At 45.6% G+C, this 22,904-nt stretch overlaps 2 protein-coding genes across 5 annotated transcripts in view; one reads left to right on the forward strand and one right to left on the reverse strand.

Annotated features, from left to right (window-relative positions):
- The window catches only part of SDHA (succinate dehydrogenase complex flavoprotein subunit A), a 28,238-nt gene extending 15,323 nt beyond the window's left edge, over positions 1-12,915 (reverse strand). Inside the window, exons 1-7 of one of the 3 annotated variants that reach the window (XM_058564429.1) lie at positions 12,814-12,915; positions 7,507-7,593; positions 6,285-6,446; positions 4,060-4,203; positions 3,618-3,782; positions 2,205-2,353; positions 1,379-1,503 (exon numbers count right to left, since the gene is read on the reverse strand). In XM_058564429.1, the coding sequence (XP_058420412.1) occupies positions 1,379-1,503; positions 2,205-2,353; positions 3,618-3,782; positions 4,060-4,203; positions 6,285-6,446; positions 7,507-7,593; positions 12,814-12,876 (895 nt within the window). In that variant the 5' untranslated portion in view covers positions 12,877-12,915. Of the gene's footprint in view, positions 1-1,378; positions 1,504-2,204; positions 2,354-3,617; positions 3,783-4,059; positions 4,204-6,284; positions 6,447-7,506; positions 7,597-12,813 lie in introns of all 3 variants that reach the window. The other 2 variants (XM_058564428.1, XM_058564430.1) reach the window with 2 other exon arrangements.
- A 133-nt stretch (positions 12,916-13,048) lies between these two features.
- CCDC127 (coiled-coil domain containing 127) lies at positions 13,049-22,748 on the forward strand. 2 transcript variants are annotated; one of them, XM_058564432.1, is made up of 3 exons: positions 13,049-13,131; positions 14,652-14,782; positions 21,695-22,748. In XM_058564432.1, exons 2-3 carry the CDS (start codon positions 14,662-14,664, stop codon positions 22,354-22,356), a joined length of 783 nt encoding a protein of 260 aa, XP_058420415.1. In that variant the 5' UTR covers positions 13,049-13,131; positions 14,652-14,661; the 3' UTR covers positions 22,357-22,748. The 2 variants fall into 2 exon arrangements, with proteins under 2 accessions (XP_058420415.1, XP_058420416.1); XM_058564433.1 differs by lacking the exon at positions 13,049-13,131 and adding an exon at positions 13,457-13,594.
- Positions 22,749-22,904: the final 156 nt, after the last annotated feature.

Here is a 22,904-nt window from a genome sequence, read left to right on the forward strand (position 1 = left end):
AAAGTAACCAAATAACAACTAGGGCAATATTTATCGTAGTTAATACTGTACTTGCTATGTACAATTCTACGTTTTGCAACAACTCCAGGTAATATTATCCCCATTTTCAGAGATGAGCAAGTAAAGCTTGGTGCCTTGTTCATGTTTCGAAGCTGGGAGGGCAGAGCTCAAATTCAAACCTGGCAACACACAGGGTCTGCCTTGAACTTGACCCTGGCCCTCAGTGGACTGAAAACAAGGAATACCAGCGCTTGATTTAACAAAGGAGACAAATACATCAACAAGGTAATCTGAAAGCTAACACTTTCATTAGTACACCAAAAGCGTCATCTTGCTTTTAGAACGAGAATGCGAATTCCTGCATTTCAATTGCCTTTCAGTTTTCCTAGTTTCAATGGCATTTTTCCCAGTGGTTCATTTCTCATACATTGAAAAGAAAGCATAAGAAACGGAGCTCTAAATAGGGAATTCACAAGTCTCGGACATTTTATTGGTTAAAAACAGTAATTAAAAACCACCTAAAACATTTTTTATTTTTCATTCCTGTCACGGATCAGAAAGAATATACTGACAAAGCAAAGAGAAAAATCAGGTCTAGTTCTTTAGCAATGGTGGCCACTGCCACCATGTATGGAGTCTTCTCAGTTGATAGGCCAGAGAAGCAACCCAGAAACAAAGTTTGGGATGAGATTCATCTCTCCCAAGAGGCAGATCTCTCTCTCGGATTCGTTTCTGGATAACATCCCCTAAACTCTCTCAAACCCGCGCTCCCAGCCTAGACCCCTTTTCCGAATCCCACATTTGTATACTCAATTGTCTGAGGACCCAAGACGAGCTCCTCTCCACCTAAGACTGGCAGCCTCACTCATCAACGTCTCACGGAGCCCCATCCGTCACAGCTGCGTCCTGACCGCACTCTGTGACCACTGCAGCCTGAGGTTCTCCCCACAAAACTGAAACCCACCCATGCCACTCCTCTGCTCAAATATATTGCCCCTAGTCTCAGCACACTCATTCAGTACATACTGACTGAGGCCCTACTATGTGCAGGCCGTGAGAATACAGCAGTAAATATGACAGACCTGCCCCCGCCTCCCAGCGCTGACAACCTACTTGGAGCGAGGGACGCTGAAAAATCATGGCTTTATGACTGGAATAAGTACTGCCAAGGCAAGGCACAGACTTGAGATGGTGAACTAAACTGTCTTGGGGGAAACAGGGAAAAATGTTGAGGAAATGACAAGTGAGGATCTGAGACATGAGAAAGCAGATAATTAGAAACGTGTCAGTACCTGGAACTGTAGAGGAGCATTTAATAGGTATCGAGGGCTTAAAAGACATAAAGAAGATTGATTCCACGAAAGCAGCCCCGTCCTACCTGTGGGGTGGAACTGAACAAACTCCAAGTCCTGGCAGGGAAGGCCTGCCCTGGTGATCATGGCTGTGCCGTCGCCGGTGCTGGTGTGGGCAGATGTGCAGCTGAAGTAGGTGCGACCATAGCCTCTGGAAAACAGATGGGCCAGCAGAGAGAGAGCGGTGACTGCACACAGCGTCCCCGGCCCCCCAGGACCTCCTTTCTAATGGCACCAGAGTGGACCGAGCAGTCAGTGCAGCACCATTACAGGTGCTGTCTGCACATGCTACCCTGGGCAACCGGGACGGGAGCCTGGGGGACAGAAGGCGCTCTCCCTTGTACTTTAGGACACTGTGTGCTGTTGAAAGATTTCCCTGCTAAGATATACTATTTTGATAATGAAATTTCTAAATGTTTACGTATTTACTTTTTTTAAGGGTTAAAATAACAGACTGACCATGTATAAAATGGAATTTACTTATTTTCATCATGTGAACAAACAACGAACAGCACTTATCTACCTCTGAAATCAGTATAAAGACAGTATCCACTAAAGCAAGAGATGTTATTCCAGAAAATGTCATGTGACTCCATCCTCAGTTTCCTAAGGGGTCCTCCCAGCTGCGCTTCACAGCAGACACTTTCTCGCCCACCTCCGAGACCAGTGTTACTTTTGTCCCCTTGAGAGACGAGGGACGAGGCTGGCAAAGGGCAGTACCCTCAGGGGGTTAAGTCACGGCCTGCAACTGAACCCTTATTCCACAATGCCTCTATTTTTATTAGAATACAGAAATTCTGAAACTCAACTTCCCTACAGAGAAATTAAATACAGTAAGAATTAGATTCCTACCCAGTAGCTACAACAGTGTTCTTTGCTCTTATGCGATGGATGGACCCGTCTTCTATGCACAGTGCGATAACACCACAGCACTCCCCATTTTCCATCAGGAGATCCAAGGCAAAATACTCTACAAAATAGCTGGTATCATATCGCAGAGACTAAAAAAAAAAAGAAAGAGAAAAAGGGATCCCATGTTTTCAATTGCATTTAGGGTGTTAAACCCACATTTAAGGTGATACTGTTTGTGTGAACGGGTTAGAGACTTTGATCTGGTGTGTAACAAATGGATTAGGTAAACCCTAGGAGAATACCAGGTTGGAAAAGGAGTCACAGACTTCAACTCACATCAAGGACAGTGCTGACGCTACTGTGTAACAACATGGAAGGCACTCTACTCTCACCTGTATAAACAAAACCTAAGTAGGACGCACACTCGTCAGTGCACTCCAGGGAAGAGCATGCAGTAATGTGGTAACACATCTCTTTTTCTACACAATCCTAAGAGGCATTCCAGGCTCTCGGGTGCTACATGCAGCACTGAACTCCCCTCAGAGTTTGACACCAGAGCTGGGGCCCACAGGCCACTGGGTCTTGACTTAGATGGGGCTGTACTGTAAGGGAGCTGCTGGCCACAGGTGGCCACTTAATCTAAATAAAACAAAACATTCAGCCCCTCAGCACACTGGCCACATTTGTAATTGCCACACGTGGCTGGCAGCTGCTGGACTGGACAGAGCAGACAAGCACAGTTACACCACAGTGGAAGCTCTAACATGGGGCAGCCACGGCCTAAGCCTCAGATCTGATGGTCCCCTCGGCTAAGGAAAAGGGCTCTCATGAAACTGCCAGCTCCCCACATGACACATAATTCCACAGGGTGGGTAAGTCCTGTCACATATTTGTCAACCCACTGGGCCAGAGAAGCCACTGGTGTCCTAACACTGGAAAGTCAATGATCTGTCCCCATTTGAAAACAAGAGTTCAGAATACCAACTATTCTGAATCAACATTATTCAGAATATTGATAATTTGGCCATGACAAAGTTGGCCCTGATTATCCACTGACTACTATCCCTCAAGTCTTAGTCCAGTTTTAACAATTAAGTATTAAAACAAATCAATCAGTTCAGGAATTCAGAGGTGGTGCAAGAGCCTTGAATACTTGCTCTGTTCTTATACTTTCAATGTGACAGACCACAAGCCCAAATCTGGAATGTACGGATTATCAATTTAATCTTCTAAAATAGTTTCATAGTAACAATTACTATCCGTCCCACCAAGTTGTTCATTGTTCTTTAAGTGACCCCTGGGTTGACACACTGCCACTCTGACCCGCCCCCATGGTGGCCTGTTTCTGGCTCCTCACATGCCTGGCCTGCCCAGACCATGTCCTGTCACCCCGTGCACATTGTGCAGCCTCACCCTTCCATATAACGTGTGCAGCAGCGAGTGGCCGGTGCGGTCTGCCACGCAGCAGCACCGATGGGCCTGCCCGCCTTTCCCAAACTTGAGGCTCTGTCCGCCAAACGCGCGCTGGTAGATCCGCCCATCTTCGGTTCTGCTAAAGGGCATGCCATAATTCTCTAGCTGTGAAACAAAAACAAACACCTAGGAACTTCAAGGAATCAAGATCTTCATGGCTAATCTACACTGAACAACTCAAGAGAAATCCGTAAACTCAAAACTAGTCTGTTCTAGGAAAATGTCGACACTTCAGGAAAGACAAAAATGTCCTTGTTAAATTAACTGAATGGTTAATGGCAAAAGATTTCCCTGTTATATCAGCTCATTACCATTCTTTTGGATGACCACATCCACCTTGATCCCTCTTCTACACCAGAAACAGACTGTGCGAGGATGTTACCTCAACCACCGAGGCAGGGGCCTGCTCTGTCATGTAGTGGATGGCGTCCTGGTCCCCCAGCCAGTCGGAGCCCTTCACAGTGTCGTAGAAGTGCCACCTCCAGTTGTCCTCTTCCATGTTCCCCAGAGCAGCATTGATTCCTCCCTGGAAACACAGAGCGACCTTATGAGCTACAAATAGGAGTCCCAATGGTATCTTCCAGGCTCATCTCCCCATTGCCCTCTCCCAGGGAACTGGATTCAGAGAAAACTAAATACTCGTGAGATAACTACCTGTGAGGGATCTGACTGCACACCAGTTACAGGACGTTCCTTAGCAGAGGGATGCAGCACTGCCTGACAGATCCATATCACACCTCCTCCCCTTACCAGGTTATTGAATCCCTCAGCCTCAGCCTCCTTATCCATGAAAGCGACATGAAGCTAAACTCCTCGAAAAGTTGTCTGGAGGATTAAGTGAGAGGTCACATGCACAATGTTTATTACTCACCAAACCTGGCATGTACAAGGTACTCAAGAAATCTACCCAGACAACTTTATGACAAAACGTTCCCAATGGTATTTATGGGCATGTGTTAAAGACGAGAAGCGCTTCCGCCAAATAATAAACCCCACAGCATTACACTCCCCACACTCCCACTTCCTTTTGCTGTGCATGGCCACCCCCTCCATCTTACCGCTGCTGCTGCCATCCCTCAGTCACAGAAAACACAGTACGGGGACAAATGTAACGGTTGCCCCTTTCCTCTCCAATTTAAAATTGGATTACTTCTCTTCAGACAATTTCTTTTTCATGAGTAAAGGCACACTTTATAACTTCCCCCTCTTTTGCAACTGTTATTCAATCATAACTTTTGAGTCAAGCAGACCCATGTTGGGATTCCTTCCTCACTTAGTGCTGCTGTGCCTCAGTTTCCCATGCTATGTTTTAGTTACCACGAGATGAGTCACTAGCACAGAGCAAGGAACTCTGCAGCAGACATGCAACAAAAGCTACCAAGTTATATACTTCCTCCCTTCTCCAACCGCTGCAATTATAAACCCAAACACAACCCTAATAAGAAACTCTAAGTATCAGAGCAGTGCAGAATGTAGAAAGCTGGTCTAAAATAATGCAAACGCTGGGCCCAGGGCATGCATAAATGCACATTTCATTGCTACTATCAGTAAAAATCAGGGCCACGACAGCAGTCTTCAGAGAGGTCCCAGAAGTACTCTTCAGACTCTCCCTAAGCCCCATTTGTCTTATCCTTCCCCCAAATAAAATTTACCCAGGAACCAGCGTCCAAATTAAGCTATATTTTCCTTATTATTCTTATTTTATTAATACTGCACTACCTGAACGCTATATTATTTTGTAATATTATTCAGAATTATCTTTTGATATCTATCTTTCCTTTTGAACAATGACGTCTCCAGAGGTATAAAAATTATTTACTCCTCAGTTTACAAAGCACAGCTTTAGAACAAAGTATCTAGGAGCTAAGTGCCTGAAGGACAACGCTGGAAACGGAATACAGGCTGTCCCAGTCACAATGGTCCTCAGGGCGGCTTTTATTGGTTCCTGCAAAGTCACCATATACTTGTTTCTCTATGATAAAATGCGTTCCAAAAACTAGAAAAGTTGTCAAACATGATTTTGGAATACTACCTGTATATAAGCTGGGTACTACCTACAGTGTGCCCAGAATGAAAGAATTATAAAAATATAAAATTTTAAAATCACCACGTAATTTTTCACCTTATTTTTATCCTCTCCTAAATTCACAGCATTTAAAAGCCACCGTTTCTCTGTCCTGCACATTCATGCCATCATCAAAGTTCATCGCTACCGTACTTAATGAGGCCTGCCCTGAGGATGCAGCAGTAAACACAAGATTCAGGGCAGATGGAAAATAAGTCTACAGGCAAGCTCATTTCAGATCAGGTAAGTGCACTGAAGAAAATGAAACCATGGGATGGCACTCGGTGGGGTGGTCAGAGAAGCCCTGAGCGTGACGGTAGCAGAAACAAGAGTGACAACAAGGCTCTAGGCAGCGGCTCCAACAGCAGGGGCCGGGGCAGAGACCCCCACGGTGAGCGAGCCAAGTGCGTGCAAGGTGCAGAAAGAGGCAAATGTGGCGGAGCATGGGGGAAGGTGGCCTGTGGCACCTCTTGCTCAGGCAGAGGGCCAGACTGTGCAGTGCCCTGCAGGCACCTAAAGTACCGAGAGCCCCTTTCTCTTACCTGGGCTGCGACAGTATGTGACCTGGTGGGAAAGAGCTTTGTCACACAGGCTGTGTTAAACCCCGCCTCAGAAAGGCCAAACGCAGCTCGCAAGCCTGCCCCTCCAGCGCCTACCACCACTGCATCAAATTCATGATCCACTACTGGGTACTGCGTAGAAATCTGGAAAAGAGAAATCCACCCATTAATCCCCCGTTCAACCAGGCCAGACACTGAGAATGTGGTTACAGTGAAAGGGCTTGAAGAAAACGAAGACGTAACACAAAAGGGCAACTACCATTCCCAAAGGGCCCCCACCCCGTGCTGGGACTAGACACTAACAACACAGCAGTCCTGAGAGACGTGGTGGGCACACCCTCAGACCTTAGGACTGGTAGAGCACCAATCCTATGAAGCTGGGAAACCCTGTTAGTCAAAATGCTGAGAACTTAAATGTACATCCTCAAAGAGGGAACTGTAGAAGAAAAGGAAAGCAACAACACAAATCAAAATGCCAGTTCTAAATATGGTTTTTCTTTTCAATTATTGTTTTTATTTATCTTCTCCTTTTATGTTTATACCCATACACATATGCTTATATGAATCTAAGCTTATAATGCGGTGTAGATCATGATTCTCTACCCGTGACCTGCAGGTTTCTTATGAAAATGTTAAAATGTTGTTTTCATGTACATAGGCATATTCCAATTCATCTTTGTGACCACCTAAGAACTGAGGACCACAACTCTATTTCAGGGCCATGTTTGTGTTCACGACTGAGAAGGTGCCAACCAGTATTCAGTAACTATCGTGAGCTTATGAGAAAAGAACTCGTAAGCAAATTTCGGTTTCTGCACTAAAGAGCATAAAGGGCCCACTAAACACAAAAGCCTACGTCCTAGTGGCTGCATAGTCCTATGTTGAGCAACGACGTCACCATCCATCACAGAAAATACTGGTCTTTTGTCATCTATATTTTATTATTTTGTTGCTTTCCTTGATTTAAATTTTAATCTGGTTTATAGATACATAAGAGCTACAAGCAAAAAATGTTACTATGTTTATATAGATACTATAATTAAATATTATTACACTAAAAATAATTTGAGTATGTACTGGAATGAAAATATTTTTCCTTTAAATAAGACCTGTGTATTACTCAAATATATTAAAAATTGGTATAAATCATTACTCCTCTAAACCAAGAAAATCGTTCATAATGAACGAAAAACCATGAACTTACCGAATCTGAAACTTTAGCAGATGCCCTCTTATTCCCATCAACCGTGAAGTGAAAACCGTGGGTTCCTGTCTGCGATGCTGCTGGCCACTGCTGAGACACAGATGGAGAGCACTAGTGTCTTGAAGGAATGGGGGACTTGTAATTAGAATTTCCCCTTCTAACTCCATCAACCTTTTTATGTACCCAGCTACTCCCCTCCACCTAGACCCCTCACCTGAGGCCCTCCACTTAACCCTGAAGGGCAGGGCAAGGGCGAAGAACCCAGGGCATTCTAGGAAAAGCCCTTCTAGATAAGCCTGTTTCCAAATAGGATACTCACTGACTCAGAAAAGGAAACGAATTTAACATTAATTTCAAGTGGTAGTTTTGCAAACAATGAAGCACTTTTACTGGATCCATTAGAGCCCTCTTCATCCTGGAGCTCTACCCATTTGTTCACTGGGAAAGGCACTGGACAATGTATAGGGAGACAGATGCTCTAGAAGAGGCTCTATGACTTGTGACACACACCAGTGTTCTAGCCCTTCACTGTAAATGTGAGGATTCCAGGCCCAGAGATGGCCCTGTTTCACCACTCGCCACATCTGCACTAGGCTTCTGCCACACCCTCTCTCATCTGTCATACCCCAAGGTACTGTTCCCTCTGCCTGGACACTTGTCCCTGGCCTCTCCCTGGCTAACCTCCACAACTCTCAAAGTCTCAGCTTAGATGTCCCATCCTATAAACATTTACCCAAGAAGACTGGTATTAATGAAATGACAGCCAAGCATGAGAGGCAACACTCTTGATATGCTAAGAATGGCCGGCAACTTGGAGGATATGCTCTTCCTCGCTGCGGACTGCATCTTAGAAGACCACTGATAAGATGAAGAGCCTCAAAAATATAAAGGGCAGGGTAAAACAAATTTATTCTGTAGGACAAACAAGCGGGGATTAGAAGAAGAATTTGGCAAAATAAAAAATGAACTATAAGTGAGCTGTTTTAAACTGAACTGTCTTGCCTATAAGACAAAAGGCCTCAGGCAGGGGCTGGATGGCTTGACCAAGGAAAAAGTCAAAAGTGGCTCCCATTCTAAGGCTCCCTCTGGCTCTGAGAAGGGACGAGAGCTGGCACAAATATTTGAGTTTATCTTAACAGCCCCAATTCTTGGGTTTTTAAGTAGATCTGAACTGATAAGAGCAATATTCTCGAACTCTCCAATTTCAATTTTAAGTACGTTTGTTTTTACTGACAAAACCAATTTAGTTTATTATTTCAGAAAATGAATTAAAAAGAACTAAAAAGAGCAAATACTCTTCTGCGTTAGTGTAATTTTCCAAATGGTAAAAATTTTATCTTAGTGAAGAACTAAGTCACTGAATTTTAATACAAATGTTCTTGAAAATTTTATAAAGTACAATACAAATATAGGTAATAATACCAATAAGAACAGTACATTTTGTAATATCAAATTAAAATTAAAATAGAAACAATGCGATTCCCTAAGTATTTATTTCTTCCTTCTAGGATGGTCATGTTGAATAAAGACAGACAGACAGATACAGATACACACACACACACACACACACACACACACACACACACACACAGGGCTAGCTTAAAAAGTGGCGACTATAAAAAAAATCTTTAACAAATTATCACACTATCTCCCTGTAGAAAACAGTAGCAATAACCATTGCATCTAAATCTGATTTAGGGAGTGGTTTTAGAATTTGGAGAGTCCAATGTTAATCCAATTTGTGTCTTTAGATAAAACTCATTTTGAGTCACTTATTAATCTAATGTTTGTTTTTTGGTGAGGAAGATTGGCCCTGAGCTCACATCTGTTGCCAATCTTCCTCTTTTTTCTGAAGAAGATTGGCCCTGAGTTAACATCTCTGCCCATCTTCCTCTATTTTGTACGTGGGATGCCACCACAGCGTGGTTTGATGAGTGGTGTGCAGGTCTGCACCTGGGATCCAAACCTGCGAACCCTGGGCCACAGAAGCAGAGCATGCAAACTTAACCACCAGGCCAGCCCCTAATCTAATGTTTTTTGAAGAGAAACTATCATTTTCTAAAGGGGCAACATGAAGAAGAATGGGGAAATCTACCTAAGGCAGAACTAAAAGGAATACTCAGACCTTTTTAACAGCATAAAGTACAGAGGACTGAATTAGGAGGTAAAAGCAGAAAAAACTGAGAAGGATAGAGATACTGATATCCTCAATCTCGCAAAGTGGGGAGTCCTCATCTAATAAAATACACCTATGAATCATGAACAAGAAACTCATTTGTAAGTACAATCTACACAATTACAAAAGTAGCCAATAAAGGATCTGAAAGTGGTTGCACAACTATATTGGGAGGAATGAAGACAGAGGAAGTAGGATGGTTTAAGTGAATTAAATCCTCATTTATGAGCAAAAGTCAACATCTAACATGGATAAAAATGCACCTTGCATATCAGCTAGAGAAATGGAGGTAAGTAAATACCAGGCGCCAATACCAGAAACAATTCAGAACTGATTCCATTGGGGAACAGGTCTCGGGGAGGAGATCCTATTCCTTTTCATTTATAAGGACTTCTGTACTCACTGACTTTTTTGTTGTTGTTGTTGTTTTTTACAACTATGTGTAATTATTGTCATTAAAAAGCAGAAGCTTTTAGGGGCCGGCCCAGTGGCGCAAGCGGTTAAGTGTGCGTGCTCGGCTGCAGTGGCCCGGGGTTCGCAGGTTCGGATCCAGGGCGCGCAACAATGCACCGCTTGTCAAGCCATGCTGTGGCGGCGTCCCATATAAAGTGGAGGAAGATGGGCATGGATGTTAGCCCAGGGCCAGTCTTCCTCAGCAGAAAGAGGAGGATTGGCAGATGTTAGCTCAGGGCAGATCTTCCTCACACACACACAAAAAAGTCAGAAGCTTGTAAAACAGGGATGCTTAAAATACAGTTCACAAGACAGAAACTGAATCTATCCAGGGTAAGCAGGGTCTGGACTCAGGTCTGCCTGGTTGGCTCAGATCCTCTACTTTCCCTACTATCTAAGGACCCTTGGGAAAAATCTCAGGGACCCAAACTAAGATAAACATCCAGGTTATGTATCAAAACCGAGCCACAATTTTTCAAGTAGCCTGAAAACCAGGAAAAATATCACATAGAATACAGAACTGAATACCAGTGCCATTATAATCCCCCCAAAACGCAAAACAAAAGGTTAATACAATGGCCCAAATAATGTAATTCTAGATATATTAAAACACATTCAGAACAATACCTTGAATATTCATGTGACAAGATTTGAAAACTCTCATCTGAAGTGAGCAATTAACCAATGACTAAGGTCCTTGGTTTTACTTTTCCTTTTGATTAAACTACTTTGGAACAGTTTGCAAATTGTGTCAGTGCATTGGGGCAAGTGAAAAGGAAACAAAGGCAAAATACGTTTGATAATTTTGTGACTTGAAAGCAGCTGTAAATATAAAATGACTTGGAAACACCACAGCCTTGAACAAAACGAGATAAAGAAAAATTGTCTGTGGACTTTATTCAAATTACCCTCATCATCTACTCTCCAGGGACATTTCTCAGTTGGCAATCACAAAGTTTTCTTTTTTGTTCTGCTAATTTGATGCTTTTGTTCTTGCCAATCTTAAGCTCCAATAAATATATTGCTTGGAGCAGAATCAATTTGCATGGGAAAAGCTATCTTCATCAAGATAAAAAGACTTTTTAAAAACCCAAGACCATCCTTTTGGTAGGCCTAACTTGTGGTTCCATTTTGCTATCTCTATCTTGCCATCATGTTTATAAATACTGTACCTAAACACAGGTCAGAGGTGAAAATTCAAGGAGATAATGAAGGTAAAGCACTGGCAGCTAATAGCTGATTCAACCAAGATCAGTTGGAATCAAGCCAACATGAAAGGAGAGGCTTACACACTCTGACCTGTTGTACTTACAACTTTATTCTCACTTTTAGCTAAAAGCTCAGAGCTAAAATTCTTCAAGTCCAGCCTGGATAAAGGACAACAAAGTTTTTATAAATTGACAAAGGGTGGGGATGGGTGAGGGGAGTTCTGCAGGCTGGAGGGGTCTTAGTCCGCACAAGCACTGCTGGGTACCAGTCTGGGTTGAGGACAGACATTAGCTCTTCTCCAATCACCACCAGTTATCAATCTGTCATTTCACCTAGCAGGTAAGAAGCACCCACAAGTCTGCTCATGTTTGGATGACTAAAAGCACCCCACTGACCATGGCCTTCCACTTTCTGCTTGTGGACTCCCTCCTACCACTGTGTCTTAGATCCCAAGATTTGGGGGCGGGGGAACCTCTGCTCTGCTCGGTAAGCACCAACCACAGCAACAAGTGGAGCTGGTGTCGGGGCGATGGCTGCCTGACTAAACCTTCACGTTTAACATAATCTTTACTACCTATATTCCAAAAAGCAGCAAACCGCAGGAATAATTACAGACATAAGTCCAGTCAATATTGTTGAATGCCTCGGTTCCTACTGTGACGTTTACTTTGTAATTAAATTACTAAGTAGGTGGGTGGGCGAGACCACTCAAAACAACCAAATAACTAAACTCCCTAAATTTAGTGTGCTGAATAAAACCCTAAACTATCGATTCTGAAGATGTAACTGTAAAGGGTACATTTGACGTAATGCAGGAAAGCACAATCCTCACGGTCACCTTCGACTGGCCCGAGTCCGTGGGCATGGCCTGCACAGGAAAACAAACGTCCCGGCGTCCTCGCCCAAATGCGGCTTTGCAGCCAGTGTGCTGAAACCCTCCGTCTGTTCTGGAAGGGTGCACAAAGGAAATCCTAAGCGAGGGCCCCACGCTTACTGCCAGGTCTCGGCGCGAACACACACAGGCCCACGCCTTCTCCCGGGGGCTCGAATCCCCCTGCATCGGCCCCCAGCCTGAGGCGACCCCCGGCCGCGCCTCGGCCGCCCACCGCGGGGCTGCGGAGACCCGGTGGGTCGGTGCCGGGGCGGCCCGTCGTGGTCCCGCCTCCGCCCGCGGTCCCACGGTCAGGCCGCTACCTGCATGACCTTGGCACACCGCATCCTGCCCGCTTACGGCCGGGTCCCGGCGGGACAGAGGCCCGGGGCGGCCCGCGGGGTCTTGACTTTCAACCGGCGCGGCCGGCTTCGGACACAGTCCGCGGCCTGCGGCGGCCCCACGACCCCTCGGGCGGCCCGCGGCTCCTCCCCCCCGTCCCAAGCGGGACCGGGCGCGCGGGCACCCGGCGTCCGCTCCTCTCCGCTCCGCCCCAAAGGCTTGCCCTACCCCGCCTCGCCCCGCGGCACCGACTCACCGCCCTGGTCAGCGCCAGGCGCCTGCCGCGCAGCAACCGCGACACCATCCAGACACCCGACATCTTTGCCCTCTGCAAGCCGTCCCACCACTCCCTGCGCCAGACCGCGCCTGCGCACCTCGTCGCGCAGGGGCGGGGCCTGGGGTACATCGCGCCTGCGCACCACGCCGCACCTGGGACCGGACTAGAGCACACTGCGGCTGCGCACCACTCCGCGACCCTGGGAGGGGTTGGTGTTGGGGCACTGCGCCTGCGCAGAGAAGACGCGCGGACCGTGGCCTTCGGGGGACGCGGAGGTCCGGCGCTCTCGGCCCCGGGGTAGGTTGGGCCCCCGGGGGGCTGGGGTAGGTCGTGGGGTCGAGGGGTAGCTCCGGGGGTCCAAGTGTCAGGAGTAGGTCGGGGGCTGGAGAGTCAGGGTGTCCGGAGTTGGTCGGGCGGCCGGCGGCCTGAGGGCCGGGGGGCCGGGGTAGGTCGGGGGGTCGAGGGTAGAGGGTAGAGTAGGTCGGGGGGTCGGGGGTCGGCCGGGGGAAGCCCCGCGGTGGAGGGGCCGACGGCCGGGCGGGTCCGGCCGCGCCCAGGGCTCAGCGCCCCCCTGGCTCGCCGGGTCCCCCTCCGCCCGGCGTCGTGTCGTTGGCGCCTGTGTCTCTGCGGCATCTGACGCCCCGCGTGGCGCGGAGGGGCGTGGGGAATGACCCAGTAGTCGTGAGTGCTGTGCTCGTGACCCTGCTTTTCGCTGAACTTGAGGTTATTAGGACCTTTCTGGTGCGCAATTGTGTGCAAGGTAATTTAAGAATATTTTATTAAGTTCCAAGGGTCCGTTCCCATTTTATTGTCATTTGGGTTGTTTTCAGTTTTCTGCCGTTAATAAATATGGCCATAAAGAATATTTGTGCATAGCGGTTTGTCTTTATATAGGATTACGTTGCTTTTATTAGAATTATATATTTCCCCGGAAGTGGGCTTTATTGGCCGAGGGAATGAACGTGCTACTTCCCAGACGTCCTTTGAAAGTTAGGCGGTTTAGTTCCTTCGGATAACTAATGTATTTATTATGTGGTTACCACAAACTCCTTAACGTTAAGTCCTGAGCCATATTTGTTTTGGCATTTCTTTATTGCTAGTTAGAATTTTATATTAGATAATTAAGCAAGTATTTATTGAAAAACCCATTAAAATTTTTCAAAATTTAATTGAATTCTTTTTTTCTTGTGTGTCCCTTGATTATTTCATTTGTAATCAGTGAGTATTTGTGGTAGTCACAGAGAAACAAGCTGAAGGTCCTCGTGACTCTGTATTATGAAAATGCCCAACCTGGTGTACGTACTTAGTAAATTGGTAAATTCATGTTTGCATGAGTCTCCAGCCTAGTTATTGAGATATAGCATGAGCTTTGAGCAGAAACATCCCTGAGTGCGGTGTTCATTACCACCAAAGTCGGGAGGAATGAAAGCTGCCTCCAGCATTTTCCCAGTCCCCCCCACGCTCTGCCTCAGTCACCGTTTCATGAAGAAGCCAGTGTTTTCACACCTTCCTATTTTTGTATCTTTGTTTAAAAACATAACTGTAAGGGTATTTATACTAGAGAACGCACCTCATTCTACATGTATTTCAGTTGAGACATATCTCTCTCCCCACTATATGGTGAGTTGCTTTTGTTTAAGGTCTCATTTTTTTCTTCTTTTATCTCGTAAGGTTCAGTGCTCTGCAGCACGTAAGTAAAACCTAACAAAATTTTTTGGAAGAAAAAAAGGATTTATATGAGCCACGTAGATGATATAATTGTGACAGATGTATTTTATTCGTTTTGTATGGTTAATGGTTTTATTCTTTGATTTAAGGTATATCTCCATGAATAACTTAAATGACCCCCCAAATTGGAATATCCGGCCTAATTCCAGGGCTGATGGGGGTGATGGAAGCCGATGGAATTATGCCCTTTTGGTTCCAATGCTGGGATTGGCTGCTTTTCGTAAGTCATGGTTTTCCTTTCATTTGCGTTTTCTGTGCTGAAAGTGGAGCCCAAAGACCTCGGGCTTTGGAACCTGACAGATGCAGGTGTACATCCTAGTTTTATCCCATACTGTGCATCTTGGGCACTTTGCTGAACCCACTGAGCCTAGGTTTCCTTCTCTGTGGGAGGGGCTAGTCATAATTACCTGGATGCCTTGTGAGGGTTCAATAGGACAAGAGGTTTAGAAGCATCTTGTGTGGAGTGGGTTTTAACAACTGGTAGCTCCCTTTCAAGGCTTCACTGCTCTGCAGTTGCCCTCATGGGACTGATATGGAAGAATAAAACAGGCTTAAAAAAAAAACAGTTTTTGGGGCCGGCCCCGTGGCTTAGCGGTTAAGTGCGCGCGCTCTGCTACTGGCGGCCCGGGTTCAGATCCTGGGCGCACACCGACGCACTGCTTGTCTGGCCATGCTGAGGCGGCATCCCACATACAGCAACTAGAAGGATGTGCAACTATGACATACAACTATCTACTGGGGCTTTGGGGGGAAAGAGGGAAAAAAAGGAGGAGGATTGGCAATAGATGTTAGCTCAGGGCTGGTCTTCCTCAGCAAAAAAGAGGAGGATTGGCATGGATGTTAGCTCAGGGCTGATCTTCCTCACAAAAAAAAAAAAGAAAGAAAACCAGTTTTGGATGTCTGTTCAGTAGGAAGTCAATCTTTGGGAGACTTCATCCATGCAACCTCTGTTCTTTCTGGCCAGAAATTCTGTCTAGTGTGAATTGCCTTTGTACCACTTTGGGGAAATTACCAGTCACCAGTCGATTGTAATTATTCCAGCCCTTAGCTTATATCCCCTACTACATGATAAATTTCCTGGTGTTCAGGAGTTAGTTTAATATTGTCATGTCCCACAGTTCCTGGCTGGCTCTTAAGAATATGAAAAACTGAATAATTGAATGGAAGAACAGCAAAAGCTGCCTTGTGTGTGCAGTGACACTTTTTCTGGAATGGCTTTTTACGTGCCTGGATTTCTCAGGTCTGTAGGTTTACTAGAGAAGGTGGAGGCTGACGAGAGTAGTGTTTATCAGCCTTTACTCTTAGACTATGCTCAGGGTTACTTAACACTCATAGGTTGCGATATAATTTCTGTAGCATGTAAAAACACATTTTTGAGAATCCTGATAAGAATGCAAAGTTGCAAGTTTTCTCTGATCACATTACCTAAGCAAGATAACCAAGAAGAAAAAATAAAATATTCCTTAACCCTTCTCAGGGACAGAGAGCATCATTTCAAAAGTCCAAGAAGGCAAGAACTTCAAAAGTAAAGGTTATTATGAAAGACTGTAAAAGCTAGAGATGAGTCTGTAAAACAAATGGTAAATGAAAGTCACTTCAGGGCCTCTCCTAGCCTCGAAACTAATTGATTATTACATTAGTAAGTGTAATTTTAAGCCTTCTAATTCACTCACCAAGTTCATCACCCTAGCCACGGGCAACAGGTAGCCTTTCCAAGTGTTAAGTAGTGTTTTGCAAGATGACAGGCTAGTGAGCGTCTAACCCTTAGGGCTGAGTTTGGGTCTGCTGAGTCTTTCACCAAGAAGCAGGCACTGTGCGGATCACTGAATCATAAAAACTACCTACTCTTGTCAGCCTCCATGGGAGTCGATGTTTAGTTTTTTAAGAAAGTGCAGAATGTTTTCCAGAGCGGCTGTACCATTTTACGTTCTCACCAGCAGTGTGTGATGGATCCAGTTTCTTGGCGTCCTTGCCGGCATTTGGTGAGGGCTCTACTGTTTTTATTTCCTCTGTCCTGATAGGTGTCTAGCAAGACCCATTGTGGTTTTTTTTTTTTTTCTTTTTTTTGTGAGGAGATCAGCCCTGTGCTAACATCCGCCAATCCTCCTCTTTTTTTGCTGAGGAAGACGGCCCTGGGCTAACATCTGTGCCCATCTTCCTCCGCTTTATATGGGACGCCGCCACAGCATGGCCTGCCAAGCAGTGCGTCAGTGCGCGCCCGGGATCCGAACCAGCGAACCCCGGGCCGCCGCAGCGGAGCGCCGGCACTTAACCGCTTGCGCCACCGGGCCGGCCCCCCCATTGTGGTTTTAACGTGCATTTTCCTAGTGGCTAATGATGTGGAGCATCTTCGCCTCGTACGCCCTCTCCATGAAATGTCTGCTTCTGTCTTTCAGCCATTCTGTAATTGGATTGTTTTTTAATGTTGAGTTTTGAGAGTTTTTACTGTATTCTAGATTCTAGTACTTTGCTGGTTCTCTGGTTTGCAAATATCTTCTCCCATTCTGTAGCTTGTCTTTTCATTCTCTTAATGGAGTCTTTCATAGAGCAAAAGTTTTAATTTTGATGAAGTCCAGTTTGTCAGTTTTTCCTTTATGGGTCATGCTTTTTGTGCCAAGTCTGAGAACTCTGCCTACCCCTAGATCCTGAAGATTCTCTCCTTTGTTTTTTTCTTAAGTTTTAGTTTTACATTTTTATATATAAGTGCATGATCCATTTTGAGTTAATTTTTATATAAAGTATGAGACTTAGGTTTTATTTCTTCCTTTCGAGTCTGTTTGCCTTTTATTTCCTTTTCTGCTTTCTTGCACTGGCTGGAGCTGCCAGGACTCTGTTGAGGTTCCTGATCTTAGAGGAAAAGCATTCAGTCTTTTCACCATTAGGTGCAATGTTAGCTGAAGATCTTTCGTAGATGCTCCTTATCAAGACAAAGAAGTCCTCTATTCCTGTTTTTCTGAGTTTTTATCATGAAAGGGTGTTGAATTTTGTCAGATGTATCCGTTGACGTGATCATGTGGTTTCTCTTCTTTAGCCTGCAAATATGTTGGGACATGTGTTCATTTTTGGATATTGACCCAGTCTTACATTTTTGGAATAATCCCCACTTGGTCATGCCATATAGTTGTTTATATATATTGTAGAGTTATATTTGCTAATATTTTGTTCAGGATCTTCATGTGCATGCTCATAAGGGATATATTGAGTACTTCAGCCTTTTGGCAGGGTTTTCTCTCTTCTGCACATCTATTTCATCACCCTGTTTTTTTATTTCAGTTAGTATATTTTTTAGTTCTAAAATTTCTATTTGCTTTTTTTTATATCTTCTATTTCTTTGTGTAGACTTTCTGTTATGATGGTTGCTTTAAACTCTTTGTCAGATACTCCTAACATCTCTGTCATCTCAGTATTAGCAACTACTGATTATCTTTTTTTTTTCTTTGCTGAGGAAGATGGGCTCTGAGCTAACATCTGTTGCCAGTCCTCCTCTTTTTGCTTGAGGAAGTCTGTCCCTGAGCTAACATTTGTGCCAGTCTCCGTTTATTTTGTATGTGGGATGCTGCCACAGCATGGCTTGATGAGCCGTGTGTAGGTCTGCGCCTGGGATCCAAACCCATGAACCCTAGGCCACCGAGGCAGAGCATGTGAACTTAACCAGTAACTGCCAGGCCAGCCCCTGATTATCTTTTTTAATTCAATTTAAAAGATTCCTGATTCTTGCTATGAACAATGATTTTCAGTTGCAACCTGGGCATTTTGGGTATTATGAGATGCTAGTTTTTATTCAGACCCTTTTTTGCCTTTCTTGGACAGCACTCTGTTGGGAAGCGTGGTGCTGCCTCCTTACTCCCAGGTAGGGTAAGGAGGGGAAGTCCAGACTCCCCACTCAGCCTCCAGCTGGTTGACACTGAGGGCAGGGATCCCATCATTACCGCTGGGCCAGAGCTGGAGGTCCAGCCTTCCCGGGCTCCCCTGATGCCGCCTGGCCTGGCTGAGAGAGATAGGAGTGTCTTGTTACTGCTCTCCCCAGTGAGGAACAGGAGAGGCTCTCCTCAGCCTTTACCCATGTGGATGGAGGTGGGGCCACAGTGTTTTCTGTGCTGTTTGGCGGGAGTTGAGCAGTCACTATCTAAAGTCTTGCTAGGCCCCTTTCCTAGTCCTTTAGCCAGAGAGAGCAGACTTTTGTTGGGGCTTTTTAAGAAATCTGCACCTATTGGCATTTCAGCTCTAAGTCTGGGATCTGTGAGGCAAAATGAAACCCCAGGGGACCCAGCACCCTGGCGTTCATTGCGTCCCAAGGTCCCTCGCCAGTCTGCCTGCTGCTCCCCGCCTTTCAGAGTCCTCTTGTGTTTGTTTTACATATCATGTCCAGCGTTCTTAGTTGTTCTTAGCAGGAACAATAGGGGAGAGTTCTTCTGTTCCATTTTCCCAAAAGCAGGAGTCCCATCTCTCTTTTCTATGCCTTCTGAAATGAAGGCTCCAAAAAGTTATATCTGCCCAAAGTCGTAAGGCAAGATTCTCCCAGACTAGACCCAGAATTAGGGTTTTTTGGACTTCCATCCTTCCATACTGCACTTTCCTGCACACCTCCCTGGTAATCTCCTCACCCCGCATGTCTCCACGTCCCTGTCCCACCTCTTCCAGGAGGCCTTCTTGATGAATTGTGACCTACCAGAAACTTCCCTATGACTGCAGCCTGTATGTGTAGTCTAATGTTCAATTCTTTTTTTTTCAATCCTTTTCTTTTTGGTGAGGAAGATTGGCCCTGAGCTAACGTCTGTGCCCATCTTCCTCTGTTTTGTACGTGGGATGCCTCCACAGCGTGGCTTGATGAGTGGTGTAGGTCCGCGCCCAGGATCCAAACCTGTGAATCCCGGGCCGCTGGAGCAGAGCGTGCTGAACTTAACCACTGTGCCACTGGGCTGGCCCCTAATGTTCAGTTCTATGTGTTGTTGTGTCAGTCCCACTAGTTCCGTGTGTAAGCTGGAGTACTTTAACTAGATTGCACCTGGATTGTAGCAGGAGTGGCTCCCTGCTTCTCATGTCCCTCCTTACCCTCTGTCCCAGATCTTTGACATTGCCACCAGGGTGATGTCACGTCAGATTACTCCACCTCCTTATCAGAGTCTAAAAGGACTCCTGTTATGTAGCACCTGCTGACTTTTCCAGAGTCTGTTCCCCAGGCACGTCCGTTCCTGGAAGCTGTCTGTTCTCAGCACATGTGATGCCCTCTCCTGTACCTGTTCATTCTACCTGGAGGGACCCTTCCTGCCGACTTCCAGACTTTGTTCACGTTCCCCTCTTTTATGAAGCCTTCCCTAACTCCTCCCAAAACTGAATGAGCCTTTCTTTCCTCTGCTCCTCAGTCCTTATCAAATTATATGGCGACTGCTTCTTTACTGGTCAGCTCCCCTGCCTGTGAACTCTTTGGCAAAAGGAGGAGATAAAGAGACATGCACTTTTAAGTTTGAGCCAGCAACTGAAATAGGACTAGAAGCTATTTTTAGTTGAGGAGAAATGAGTTTGGTTTTATGCTTGTAGAATTGAGGTGGCATCAGTGCAAATAGGGCTGTGGTAGACTTGGTGTCTGGGGCTAGGTAAGATTCCAGGGACCTAGAAGAAGAGTCCTGAATGGCCAGGACACCACCTTGGGTGTTAGGGAGGGGTAGGGAACCAGCAAGAGTAGGAAGAGGACCGTGAAGTGGTTTCCAGAGCGGGGTGTCAACTGTAGGAGTTAAAGAAAGTGGGGAGCATGGAGCAGCCTGGCCTCGTTTTGAGCACCGGGCAGAAATAATGCTTTCAAGCTAAACTGTTGCTCTTGGTGGCTTTTAGACCTTGGGCTTTGAAGCTTTGCTGAACAGTCCTTCTGTTTTCTAAGGGACTCAGATCCATGCTGCTTTTAGCAAATTATCATTGTGAGAAACTAGGACTCAGCGTAGAGTTGCCCCAACGTTTATTAAATTACTGAGCAAGAGCATCAGGTCAGAATGTGGTGGATTGCCTGTACCAGTGAAAGTATCACCACATTGTCTTTTGTTTTATTATCGAATCATACCAAACTCCTAACCGTCAGTGGGATGACAAAAGAGTTGGTGACTCCATCCAGAATCAGGCGCCTGCTGGCCAGCAGGCTTTATGGGTCATCAGACTCCCATTCTCTGTCCTTGGATCCTCGGGCACTGGATTTCTGCATGCAGTAGAGGACAGAGGCCTGGCTGCTCCTCAGTTTGTGGGTCAGAGTGGGGCGTTACCCACGCCAACCTCCCCTCACTCTTCTGTCCCATGTTTGTGAGATTCCAGCGTTTTCTGGTTTGGGGAAAGGGAGCCAAACCATGTCTTGAGGTTGAATTCTTACTCCACCTTATTTTTATGTACCCTTATCGGAATGGAAGCAAACGTCTTGGACTTCGGCTCTTTACTAATGATGACCAGGCAAAGCTGAGCACGCTTTGAAACTTAGTTCTATAATAACCTGGCCAATATTTGAAGCATACCCATGTTAATTCTCAAACCTTCTGAGAGTGCGTGGGGCACTGTGGCCAGAGCAGGCAAATGGTGGGATGTTTGTGAGCAGGGGAGAGCGGTGGTTGACTTTCTTGACCATAGAAGATGAGAAGACCGAGCAGACTCTACCTGCAGCCTGTCCTGCTTGTCCTCTGGGAGCCTTTATCTGTTTTGTTTCTTTGTTTGTTTGTTTTTTTTTTTGGTGAGGAAGATCAGCCCTGAGCTAACATCCGCAGCCAATCCTCCTCTTTTTTGCTGAGGAAGGTTGGCCCTGAGCTAACATCCGTGCCCGTCTTCTTCTACTTTATATGGGACGCCGCCACAGCATGGCCTGACAAGCGGTGTGTCAGTCTGCGCCCGGCATCCGAACCTGTGAACCCTGGGCTGCCGAAGCAGAGCACGCGAACTTCACTACTATGCCACCGGGCCGGCCCCCTTTTATCTGAGTTGAAGATAAGAACTTTGTATATTATATAGTTTCATACAAAATGTTACCTTTTTTCTATCTCTCAGGGCTTATGGTTTTATTGAAATCTATCCTTAGCTGCTTTATGTTTTCTTTAAAGATTGTAGAACTTCACCTCTGACTTTTCATTATGTGTGTTTTTCTCCCCCAATGTATTCATGTCAGGTTGGATTTGGTCTAGGGAGTCTCAAAAAGAAATAGAGAAAGAGAGAGAAGCGTACCGTCAGAGAACAGCTGCTTTCCAGCAGGATCTTGAAGCTAAGTACCATGCCATGATCTCAGAGAATCGGCGTGCTGTTGCTCAGCTGTCTTTGGAACTTGAAAAGGAACAAAACAGAACGACGAGTTATCGAGAAGCCCTTATCTCTCAGGGGCGCAGGTTGGTAGAAGAAAAGAAGCTGCTGGAACAGGAACGGGCTCAGGTCATGCAAGAAAAGAGACAGTTGCAGCCCTTGAGAAATGCATATCTGAGCTGCCTGGAAAAGGAGGAAGACTGGCAAAGGAGAGCCAGGCTTCTGCTGAAAGAGTTTGAAGATGCTCTGACAGAAAGACAGAATATCTACTGCAGTCTGATTCTCCCTCGCAACAAGAGACTGGAAATAGAGAAGAGCTTGCTGGTTCGAGCATCCACTGACCCCGTTGCTGCTGACCTAGAGATGGCAGCTGGCTTGACTGACATATTTAAGCATGATACATACTGTGGTGATGTCTGGAATACCAACAAACGCCAGAATGGGCGACTCATGTGGCTGTATCTCAGATACTGGGAAGTGATTGTTGAACTGAAGAAGTTTAAGAGAGTAGAGAAAGCCATACTAGCAAAGTAAGAGAAGACTGGAATAAAACTTCTTTTAGTGACTCAAAGTCAGACCATCGTTGTGGCGTTCTGGGCTATCCCGTGTTTTCCCCTATGTTGTGCCCCTGTGCGCATACAGCCACCTTCCTGCAGAGTGGCTTTCCAATCTTGCCATCCTCTGAGCAGGAAGTGAGGCCTCAGGACGAAGGCTTGCCTCCTTGATCCTCTTCAGCTATTAAGGATGCAGTTTCTCAGAAGCGTTTTTTAAGCTGTCAGTATTTTATTAAGCAGAACAGTGTAACCTCATATCTTAGCTCTAGGGTAAAATTGTTTCAAGAAAGTCAAATACAGTGTTGATCCTCACTATAAGTAATTTTCTGTCTGGTTTTATCACTCCCTAAATAAAATTTGTTTTCTCCTCGAGTTATTTTTCTCTCCTAAAATCGCATTTAGAAGTTGTCAGGTCATGGATAGAACTGCCTAACAGACGATAATAGATAATAGTAATATTATCAAGGTTTTGTGTTCTTGAGGAGATTTCTCCCACCAAAGGGAGGAAGAGTGTTTTTTGTATCCACT

This window comes from Diceros bicornis, chromosome 20 (genome assembly GCF_020826845.1).
Source record: "Diceros bicornis minor isolate mBicDic1 chromosome 20, mDicBic1.mat.cur, whole genome shotgun sequence".
Classification (NCBI taxonomy): domain Eukaryota; kingdom Metazoa; phylum Chordata; class Mammalia; order Perissodactyla; family Rhinocerotidae; genus Diceros; species Diceros bicornis.

Coding starts and splice junctions, on each gene's coding strand:
- CCDC127 (XM_058564432.1), top strand. CDS start 14,662: ATGAATAACTTAAATGACCCCCCAAATTGGAATATCCGGCCTAATTCC. Junction 14,783..21,694: donor GCTGGGATTGGCTGCTTTTC/GTAAGTCATGGT, acceptor TATTCATGTCAG/GTTGGATTTGGTCTAGGGAG.